Source organism: Barbatula barbatula (assembly GCF_947034865.1).
Source record: "Barbatula barbatula genome assembly, chromosome: 22".
In the NCBI taxonomy this organism is placed as follows: Eukaryota; Metazoa; Chordata; class Actinopteri; order Cypriniformes; family Nemacheilidae; genus Barbatula; species Barbatula barbatula.
In genome coordinates this window covers 7,026,911-7,038,103 of record NC_136785.1, presented here as the reverse complement: position 1 = coordinate 7,038,103, position 11,193 = coordinate 7,026,911, and the positions used below count along the sequence as shown (strand labels likewise).

General features: G+C 36.4%; 1 protein-coding gene across 5 annotated transcripts; it reads right to left on the bottom strand.

Moving 5' to 3' along the window:
- Positions 1 to 15: 15 nt before the first annotated feature.
- Positions 16 to 11,173, bottom strand: fyb1b (FYN binding protein 1 b). 5 transcript variants are annotated; one of them, XM_079486997.1, is made up of 20 exons: positions 11,044 to 11,116; positions 8,083 to 8,206; positions 6,116 to 7,055; positions 4,409 to 4,532; positions 4,268 to 4,311; positions 4,166 to 4,179; positions 4,043 to 4,089; positions 3,601 to 3,709; positions 2,923 to 3,082; positions 2,555 to 2,672; positions 2,424 to 2,443; positions 2,253 to 2,319; positions 1,984 to 2,094; positions 1,563 to 1,603; positions 1,419 to 1,488; positions 1,226 to 1,325; positions 943 to 1,096; positions 828 to 861; positions 722 to 750; positions 16 to 440 (listed from the first exon to the last, which is right to left on the bottom strand). In XM_079486997.1, exons 2-20 carry the CDS (start codon positions 8,128 to 8,130, stop codon positions 418 to 420), a joined length of 2,253 nt encoding a protein of 750 aa, XP_079343123.1. In that variant the 5' UTR covers positions 8,131 to 8,206; positions 11,044 to 11,116; the 3' UTR covers positions 16 to 417. The 5 variants fall into 5 exon arrangements, with proteins under 5 accessions (XP_079343123.1, XP_079343124.1, XP_079343125.1 ...); XM_079486998.1 differs by having other exon boundaries at positions 8,083 to 8,166; positions 11,044 to 11,075; XM_079486999.1 differs by lacking the exon at positions 8,083 to 8,206 and having other exon boundaries at positions 11,044 to 11,173.
- Positions 11,174 to 11,193: the final 20 nt, after the last annotated feature.

The window sequence follows — 11,193 nt, the reverse complement described above, 5'->3', positions numbered from 1 at the left end:
CGCTACAATATTTTTGATCTATTTAATATTTACATAAAAATGAAAAAAGATAATTGGTTACAAAATACTGCTTTTTACTCCGTTATATGATTACATGAATGATACATTTGCATGGGTTTGCATTAGTTGCAGCTTAGTTTTCTTGAAATCATTACAGAAAAACATGAACATTTACATGAAATGCTTTATTAAGTGGCCAGTTTGCCGCCTGATTTAGAAGCCATTATTTTTACATCAAGCTACCAATTTCAACAGCCATGATATTATGAAAGCACTGTTGTTCTGTTGATCCAATACAACAAATGCGCATGTTTCCATACAATAAATACACATAATATCAGGTGTTAAGAAAACTAATTTAGGACCAGAAATAGGAAGCTGCTCAGATGAAGTTCAGTTGAGGTGCCGTGAAGATCTTTAGTCATTATCATAGATGCAGTCTGCAAAGACATCATTTTGTAAAGATGAAAAAATGTAAAGCACATTTCCTTTATCTGTCAGATAATTATCCGCTTTTATTGATACAACATTTACATTTATTTACATTTATGCATTTGGCAGACGCTTTTATGATGTATAAGATGCTTTATCTTATACATTTATTTCTAAGTATGTGCAATCCCCTGGGATCAAACCCATGGTGTTGCTAGCGTCATACTCTTACCACTGAGCCACACGACAAAGAAGAACTCATTTTAAAGTCCAAAAGTTTGCTACATACCATCTCCAATGTCATCATAGACGTCATCGCTGTGGATAAAAAATGAATCAGTTTTTGCGCCTTTCCACACATCAACAGTAAATTACATGAAATGTATGTAACTTACTCTTGTTGGATGTTGCTGATTGCGACATAGCCAACTGAAAGTTAATTTTACAAAGCCTTTATTTAATCATTTAAAATAAATAACGTACATTTTAAGTAAAATAGATGTCACTTACATCTGCCTTCCTTGTTCCTACAGATGAATTTGTCAGGGTCAGATTTGCTGATGACATCCAAAATCTCACCAACCTGCACGGTCAGATCTTTCCCACTTCCCTTCTTACTGCTCGCAATTGTGACTTGATGAAGCACGTGAATCTCACTATCATACTGGTGTATATAAATAAATATCAGATTATTTCCTCAAAATGAGTTCGTTTTAAAAATAATAACACATATTCGTCTCAAGAAAGAACTGTCATAAATAAGAGCGTTCTTTATTAAACGGATTATGTGCACCTTAAACTTTTTTCTAAAATCCTTTTCTTCTTTCTCAAACTTCTTTTGCTTTTTTGGATCATCGTGCACTTTGGTCGCCTTTGATTTTGTCGGGGGAAAGCTGTATAATATATAAAAACAGACCGGTTACATGTTGCTTATGCACAGCGGTGCATTGTAAGGTTGATACTTTATGTTATTAACATCCGTTTACCTGATAGGTGGTGGAGGGACGGAGGTGGGATGATCAACATCATCATATATTTCACCATCTGGAGCATTGTCTAAAATGTGAGTGTAGATGTGTCAGTGCTCATGTCACTGTTCATTTAAAGCCATGATATAGGGCAAAAAATACCTTTATTTCCTTCAGGTGTAAACTGTGGAGGAGGAGGAATGCTGAAAAATAGTTACATGTATGTAAATGTGTGATAGTTCATGAGCAAAAGCAACTGATTTGATGTAAACAGATGAATTACGATCTTGATTAAATAAATTGTGAACGAGGATGAGGAATTTCTTAAAAGATTATGTAATAAGGAGAGAGAAGGAAGGAATTATTCATATCTATAGATTACAATTAGAATAGCATTGATATTGTTAGAGAAATTTTGTCTTTGAATAAATTATTTGGCGAAATTTTCACAGTTGATCTTAAAACTTCAAGTATGATTGAATAAAGCTTGCTTTGTTAGAGCAACTGGATGCCATTGTACTCATTGCAGTGATTGGTGAGGATTAAAAACACCCAAGAATAACATTATCTAAGGCCATCTTACGAATGTAAAAATGTCTCATTATTGCGGACTTTGCTTTTCCTCCGTTCAACTGAGATTTTGAGCATCTCCAAGAAGTTGCGTGGGTTTAAGGGAAACTTGGGATCCGCTGTGCTATGGTTTCAGAGTAATATAGTATGGGTGAGATAAATCCATATTAAAAGTGGCCAAACAACAAACCCACTAATACAGCCATGCACATACAGTATAGACACACATGCAACCGTAATCATTTCTATTATTTATTTATTTAAAACTTGAGTTGCTCGTACCTGATTGGATTAAGATTGGAGTCTGTTATGTCATCATACACATCGTCTGGTGGTGGGGGTAAAACAACTGTGAACAGCAGAGGGCAGAATTAGTCCGCAAACTTTAACCTTAAAACCGTGCCTCCATGTTTTGGTTGGTTGTTGGAAAAGAGTTACATATTTTCAACTCACCCCGTTGACCATTCATGTTGCTGAAATATGAATATATACTGTCTCAGTAATAAGAACAGCTAAATTGTATAATTATCAACTAAACATTTGAGACTATAAGAGAAGACTGGTAGTTCTGTTTGAGTCATTACCCGTGATCATCCTGAGAGCCAACATCATCATACAGCTCTTCATTTACAGGCAAAGACATGCCTTGATTCTTCAACACGCTAAAGTTGATCTCGACCATTTCCGTTTTAACCAAACCAACTGAAATAAAGGTGAAAGGTGATGTTTTTTGAACAGAATTATAAATCTGACTTATTCCTTTAGAGATTCAGGCAGGCCTCCCACAAGATTATTAAATGTAACCCACCGTAAAGCTTAATGCAAAAAGCTGTGTGTTTTTTTCTTCATTGGAATTTAAACAGGATCATGAAGTGATCTGTAACTAGTTTGTGTGTAAATACTTTTATTTGAATTGAATCTGCTCAATTGGTGCTGTTGGATTAAAACTTACAAGATCCATCTTGACCCCTCCCCAGCCATTTGCCTTCTGGGTTGTCGCTGATTCGGATGATATCAATGGAGTCACCCTTCTTTATGGAGAGGTCATTTTTCCCACCCCTGCAGTCTGCCTTAGCTTTGACCTGATGAATAACCTGCAGAGGGGATGTGAGCTGTGGAATACACAAACCAGACAAAAATGTTTTTTTTATCAGCATGATGTAAAGAAAATCATTGTAAAGGCACACGTGGATGGTGATCATACAGTTTACACGCTCCTGGCTGAATCTAATAGATTTACTTTTTTTTAAAGAAAGAAACTTTTTTTTAGAAACAAAGAGAGATTTGCATATTCTCCACAAGACAAAAAACCAATAATCTTCCAGTTCAAGAATGTTATAAGATCGTGTGTTTCTTCTCAAGAATAAATGACTGTTTGTAATGTTTTGTGATAGTTTTGAGTCTCTGGTTTGTTCCGTGCAGTTACTTTTTTGGGGTTTCTTCAACCATCTGCATGTTTGACGTCTTAACCCCAATGCTTAAGTGATGTTGAGATCCAATACACATATACACAAAAGGTCGCAAGCAGTCATTGGAGCTCGAGGAGGCAACGCATAATAAAAAAAAACAAGTGTGTGCAAACGGTACAATTTGCATATATTTACAAATATTCTGTATAATGTTGGCTTACTTTAAACTTTTTAATAGCTTCTTTTTCTTTCTTTTCGCGTTCTTTCTGATTTTTTAGTTCTTGCTCTTTTTCTTGCTTCTTCTGAGGTTGACTTGACTCTGCAGCAGACCTGTGGTAAACCATTTTCATCAAAACGCACACACAATTCATACATCAGTTGCTCAACTGCACATACAGTGTACAGTAGTGGTGTTCGAAACCAGTAATAAGCTTTATTATTGATTTTGTGTTAAATATTAAACATAAGATAATATTGCAAATATTCAGCACCAGCATATATAGTAGGAGGTGCTTGTGCACCCGCTTAACATTTTCTTATTATTGGTGAATTATTTTGGCCACAACTATTGTGTAATGAAAAACTGATATTGTATAGAATATAAACATAATTTCCCGTAGATCATTTGATTTGTCAGCAATACTAGAGTATTAAACTGCTTACCAAGTGTCATCAAGATCCTCATATATCTCACCATCACTTCCGCTTCCCTGTAAGAGGTCAAACATGAACATCTGTACCTTAACTACCAATGTAGTGTGCAGTTAGAATATTCAGATCACTTACGTCAACTTTCTGTCCTGTAAGGATTAAAAAGAGATATTTAATGATTTGAATGATTTGAATCATTTTGGTTCAGATATGATAAATGAGCAAGCGTAGACCTACCCCCTCTCACACAGTCCACATCATCATAATTTTCATCTTGAATTCTGTGAACAACAAAGAGGGTGAATTATAATCACTAAGAAATGTTTAAATATGATGACATCACAGGACTAACTTGAAGGGAAGTATGTCATAACTCACAGAGGCCCTGAAGGTCGTGGGGGCAGGCTGGGAGGGTTGGGTTGAGGGGGCAATGGCGGAACTGCTTGGTTACTGGGGTGAGAGGCTGGTGGGGGAGGGGGAGTTGCATTCTTTGGTGCAGGAGCTGCAAGAAAATGTTGAAATGAAAAATCTGTCATCGTTTACTCACCCTCAGGTGGTTTCAAACATCGAACACAGAGAAAGATATTTGGAAGAATGTTACCAATTTTCATCATCCACTACCATTGTAGGAAATTAAATATTGTATTTTTTGTTCTGTTGAACACAATGAGATACTTTGAAGAATTTGGGAAAATTGTAGTCCATGATGTCCGGTAACTGATTAACATTCTTCCAAATATCTTTCTCTGTGTACAAAGTAATTTAGACAGGTATGAAATTACATAAGGGTGAGTAAATGATGACAGAATGTTTCTTTTTCGGGTGAACTATCCCTTTAGGAGAGTTTAGCAGAAATGAAAGTAACACTGAAGGCTTGCACTATCGTATAAGACATGAGTGCTTATGTGTTTTAAAGTTTACCCCCAAAATACAAATTCCGTCTTCATTTACTCACCCTCGAGTTGTTCCAAATCTGTATACATTTCTTTGCTTGTAACCAAACAGTTCTTGGTCAACATTGACTACCAAAGTAGGAAAAACGTATTTCTACATTTCTTTGTTTTGTTAAACACAAAATTATATATTTAGAAGAATGTACGGTAGGTTACCAAACACTATTGCACTATTGTTTAGTCTAAATTATTATCTGTTCATAGCCACCTGTACAATAATGTTCATAGTATATAGCCATCTGTATATATTGTTCATAGTACATACCTACTGTAAAATATTTTTATAGTCCATGCCCACTGTATAATATTTCCTAATATTGTATTCTGTATTTATTCAAACTGTATATCCTGCACTTTCTAATTGCACATCTGGTTAGATCTAAACTACATTTCGTTACACTGTACTTGTATATGTGTAATGACAATAAAGTTGAATCTAATCTAATCTAATTCAGATGACAAGATAATGATCTTTTAGGTGACATACTGAATGTTACCCATATTACAAAGTAAAACTGAAAACTTGGTTCCCATTTTTATTTTGTTTCCTTGTTATTTCACTCACTTCAGCTTGAAGTGAAAAGACAAACATAAACGAGGAAGTTAGCTGAGAGCGGAAATTTTGAATTTCTTATATGTTGTTATTGGTTTCTGATCCCAAATACTTGTCAAAGATGACATTTCAAATGCTACCCTTCAGTTAAAGTGTTTGCACAGAATGATGCATATATATTCGGTGAATTAATGTTGTGTTAAGAACACAAAACATTAGGGTAACCAAACGTTCAATGTTATCATCTTATTCGGACAGATAAAGAAATAAATATATTTAATCATTAATTGTCATCTTTTTGGTGTTTTTTTATATCTTGCAATGCACACTTGCTAACTGTCTCGGAGGAATGCAGAGCAGTCACGAGTAAAACCACGGAAACCACTATGGCCCAATGTCTACCGTGTCATTTTCAAGAATTGGCTGCTTTGTGTAAAAATACTTTGTGGCTTTCACATACAATTTTTGTGGCATTGTTTTGTGTTATGTACCCAAGATGGTAACTGATTCCTTACAGAAAGCTGTATGTGATAATACCAATAAAGCTACTTTGTCATAGGGAGACAGACAAGTACTCACGTTCAGTTGCAGTCTCTGTTCCATTCTTGTATTTTTCAAGATTGACTTTGGGTGGTCTGTTGGGTTTAGCAGGGGCTTTGCCCAGGGCAAAACTATTGAGTAAAGGTTTCTTCTTTGGAGCCGAAGGGTCATTACTCCCGGTCTGTGCAGGGGGTCCTGCAGTTTTTTTCGGAAAGGCTGGTTTTTGAGAAGTCACTGGCTTTGGGAATGACTCGTGTGCGCTCGATGCTTTAACACCCTCTTTGACACTTTCCTCAGGTTTGTTGAAGCTATTTTTAACACGGAAGCTTGAGGGTTTCACGTTAGATACTGAAGTAGATTTTACAGCAGGCTCTGCGTTGCTGCTCTCCTCGTGCTGTTGCCGTATGAGAGCCACGGTGCTTTTTGGTTTCATTGCACAAGGCATTTTTGGAGGGGCAGGATTAGGGCTACCACTGTTGTCTTCAGCTTTTGTTGTTTCTTTGACCCAGGGTGGCTTTACGGTAGCAGTCAGAGGCTTTGGACTCAGGCCCTTTGAATCATTAGCTATGCTGATTGGGGAAGGCTTCTGTAGCGCTACCTTTGAAAATGTAGCCTTCGGTTCGGAGTCCTTTGTTGAGTCTGGTGGTTTAGGTTTAACGGGAACTTTGAAGTTGGCTTTGTTATTCTCCTGTGCGTTTTCAAACACACCAACAAACATTTTAGGCTTCGGAGCATTGTGCATGTCGGGAGCGCTCTTGGCTGTGTTAACTGTGCTCTTTAAGATGTTTGGTTTAGGTGATGAGGTAGTTGTAGCTCCACCAGAGAGGCTAGATTCAACAGGCTTCTTAAGAGGCACGGATGAGCCTGATGATAAGGTGGGCTGAACTGGAGGTTTCGGGCGAACCCCTGGATTGGAGTCTACGGATGCACTTCCGGCCTGGAAGCGATCCATCATGGCTTTTACATTTGACTTGTTGTCCTGCAAGTGTACATTGGAAAATAAAGTGTCAGGAACAGATATGTTTTTTGTGTGCGTTTGATTCTATTATTAAGTTCTTATGCTTGTTAGATGGCCCCTTTAAATAATAAGCGGATGCAGGCCGCTAGCTGGGTTTGGACATGTGCATATTTTACCAAACGGTTGGTATACAACACAACTTGGCATATTTTGGAGTGCATAATATCTAAATACAATTTTACAAACTTGGAGTAACATCATTTATAAAGTACTGTTTTGAAAGCAAAAACTTATTAATAGCACTAACACCCTTTTTATGCCGCACACAAGTGGCAAAAGACAGTAAAGAAGACAAAAGATTGTAAACGTCCCATCGTGTCGCTCGTGTCTGGTGTAGATCAAGTCTAAAGAGTGTGTGATGTAAGCCTGCCACAAATGCATACACAGTTTTATAGGAGGCCAAATTCAAAAGTGTCACACAGTTTTTGAGGTATACTGTAACCATAATGGGTCCACACCAGGTCACTCATGTAAACGCAACTATAGTTTCGTTGGGTGTGTCACATCTTGTAAAACTTTTAATATTTGACGTTCGATAAAACTACAGGTCATAACGTGTACAACTACTTTGTTACAATGCAATTCGTAAAAAGGCACTATGAAAATAAGTCCCAACTACGAGGAAGAATATTTCTGCGAGGTGATTTGAGTGATGTGGGCGACATTTCTCAAATGTGAAGTAACCGTAGTTGTGTAATTTAAACTTTTCACATTTTTCTACAAAATGCATATCATCAACATTATATTAAAGGTGAACTTTCAATGGCTGGGTTGTCATGTTTTATATAATAGGATCAATAAGAAGTATTTTATCTTTCTCTGGTCGACTTTGTATTACACACAAATAAATGCTCTCGGTTGATCTATAAAGGAATGATGCTCATCACTTGTCTGATCATTGAAAGAGATTACATTTACACATCGTACAATTGAAGCAAAAAGCAGACACAATGTAACAGATTACAATCGCTATAAAAGTAAACTTTACCTCTGATTCTGGGTCTGTATTTTGTTGTAGCATTGCTGTTTTTTCCATGAGAGCAGTTTGATGTCAACTAAACATGAGCCCTGTCTGTGATCACACAGGAACTGAGAGCATTTCTCAAACAAAGCTATCAGGAAGTCAATACACATATTTCTCACAATCAAATTTTTTTTAAACTCTAACTTATGATACATGCATAAAAGGAGCTTGTACTTAAATACCATTGTGAGATAGCTTAAGATGTTTAAGCCAGTTTGTCGGTTGGCTTTCATTCAAATGTAACCCAACTGGATGCAAATCCCATTCTGCCAACAACAAAACTGTATGTCCAGAATGTCGTAGCCAACTGTTTTACCTAAATACAGCTATAAACTATACTTCTCTCTCACAATCTGTTGAAGTATATAGGAATCTAAAGGGTGAACATGAGGGGGTTTGGATTATGTGTGATGCACCGCTGGCACACAGTGTCTGAATCAGGGCAAAGTTGTCACCAGGAAGAGCTGATAAGCATTGGACAATGTGACTTATGTGTACACTCTGTGCTGTTGACTTACTAAGTGAAAAAGAGAAACTCTTAGACACAGGAACCAACATTGGTCAACCAAAGTGCTTGACAACGAACATTAAAGTGGAGTGAGTCTATTTAAAACAGTGCCATATTTATATATGCACCAATGAACTAGATAACAACATGTATTGTAAAGATATCTGAACCAAAAATGGGTGTGAAGAATGTATAATGCAAATCCAAACGTACTGCGGGTTTTCTATTACCAACATTCTTTAAAATATATTTTGTGTTCTCAGAAGAATGACAGTCATACAGATTTGAAATTACAAGAGGGTGCGTACAGGATGACAGAATCGTGTCCCTTTAAATGTGTGAATCACACCTGTGGGAACTCAAGAAAGACTGACATACCCAAAAAGAATAACATTAAAACAGGATGGTTAAACACTTTAAAAAAAAAAACTGAAACTGAATATAGAAAAAAAATATTTTTATATAACCTTTTAGCAAATGATTTTGATCATCATGCCACAACAGCTATGTCTTAAACAAGTAACCCAAAACATGCAACATGTTAAGCAAAGAGGAAATGCTTTCTCGTGTTCTGCTTTTTCCAGCACTCCATTTTCTCTCATTTTCAAGATTTGTGTATGCCCACAAAACGGGTCGTTCACAGAGATACATTTAGATTCTGTATTTATCGATGACCCGTCCTATAACAACACTGAAAATGTTATTCCAACACGCAAAGCAGGCTCACAAAAAGGTCCACAGTCTCATTCTTTATAGAGTGACTGACACGTTCTGCGTTTTGAAAATGGGATCTGGCATGTTGTCATGGGCTTTTGCGTTTTTCTCAGACAGACATTGAAAACCAGCGAGAAGGTGAATGAGGAGATTCTAGAATGTGACTTATACAATCTGAAACAGGTGTTCAAAGTTTCACTTTAATAATGTGCTATAAGAGGAATGGTTTGTTGTGACCAAAGAGCAAAACCAGATATAAGTCTTTTTTCTTTGGCACACTATAGTGAAATAAAAATCTGTATAAATTACAGCATTACTGGCAGCAGTTTGAAAGTAGCTTACTGTAGATTTACATTCATGTGATTTACTGGCAACAGTTTGTTCAAAGATAAATGATCATGAAACATTACAAAGTCTTTATTCTCACAAAAAAAAACTAACAGATGACAGCCTCATGCAAAGCATTCTGGGAACCAAAATTAGAAACAAACTGAAAAAGGTTTATGTGGATTTATGGTTCCCAGAATGCTTTGCATGAGGCAGTTATTTTATAGTTTTTTTCCTGTAAAGACAAAGACTTGTTAATGTTTGATATTAATTTATCTTTATTGCCAAAAAATTATATATGTATAAATCTACAGTAAGTTACTGGCAAGTAGCTGCATAACTACAGCAAAAACGTTTACAGTGTATCTATAGATTAAAATAGCATAGAGTAGAGGAAAAGAGATCTTGATAAAAAACGAAATGTCAGAAGAATTAAGAAATACTGAAGTGTTTAGAGGAACTGGTTTTGTATTAGCTAAGCAAAAACGAATGCTTTAACCCTGCTGAAAAGACCATTTCTGACCAACATAAATTTGAATGTTTGTCCCAGCTGGCATATGCTGGTTTGGTGCTGATGAACTGGAATAGTCATCTTGTTCACCTGGTCAAAACCAGAGGGAACTTTCTGGTTAAGCTATCAAAAAGGGTAGAATGATTTTGTTTTTGGGAACTACTAGAATAGGGTTTCATCCTTGATTATTAAAAAAAGGCCATCATTTTAAGACATTCTATAAAAAATTGTCTGGCTCTGTTTAGTTATAGTCTTTGAAACTCCCCCCTTCCTCTGATTGGTCCAGCTAACCAATTCTTTTGTGATTGGTCACATCATTGACAGTGTGTTTCGGAAATGGCGGGCCTTACCCTAACAGTGAGCTTCACTTTCTCAGATGTGAACACAAACAATTTTCTATCAGTTTTGTCCTATCACTTTGAGTTTGAGTCAGACATAAAAATGTAGAACACCTGTTTTAATTTGTCTTATATATTTCAGATGCAATGTTGTAAACTAGCTTCACAGACACTTTCGCAATATCTGTGTGTTACACAAAGTAGTTTCAAAGCGGATAGCGACATCTCTTTTAATAGATAAATAAAGTTGAAAACGTGAAAAAGCATAATAGAACCACTTTAAGAAGAACAAGATGACCATGACTAAAAATCACTTTGCTGATTTTTCATCTTATGTACGGAAAAACTCCTGCATTATGGGTTCACCAACTGGTTTCAGAAAACGGACCAAATTTCATTCATCTTTAATTCAATTGGTCTGGGACTAAATTAAGCCTCACAATATCCACAATTAAAAAATCTGTGAGACGACCTACAAAGCATTTACGCGGATAACTCAGGAAGAAAAGCAGGAAAAACGTACTCACCATAGTCAACGAGTAAAAAAGGTTCTCACCAAAATGTTCTCACAGGCTAACTGAACCAAATGTATTTTTGTTTGCGTCTGTGTATCTGTGTCAGAAAACGTCTGCCTACTGCTGGCTACTTCCCCTATCTGCTGACTGACTGTTGCTCTG

Bases quoted from the DNA above. Each gene is read 5' to 3' on its own strand.
- fyb1b (XM_079486997.1), bottom strand. From the start codon at position 8,130: ATGGAAAAAACAGCAATGCTACAACAAAATACAGACCCAGAATCAGAG. The intron at 4,312-4,408 runs GTGAGTTATGAC...TGTTGTTCACAG, and splicing joins CCACGACCTTCAGGGCCTCT to AATTCAAGATGAAAATTATG. The intron at 2,673-2,922 runs GTAAGTTTTAAT...CCTTTATTTCAG, and splicing joins GAGGGGTCAAGATGGATCTT to TTGGTTTGGTTAAAACGGAA.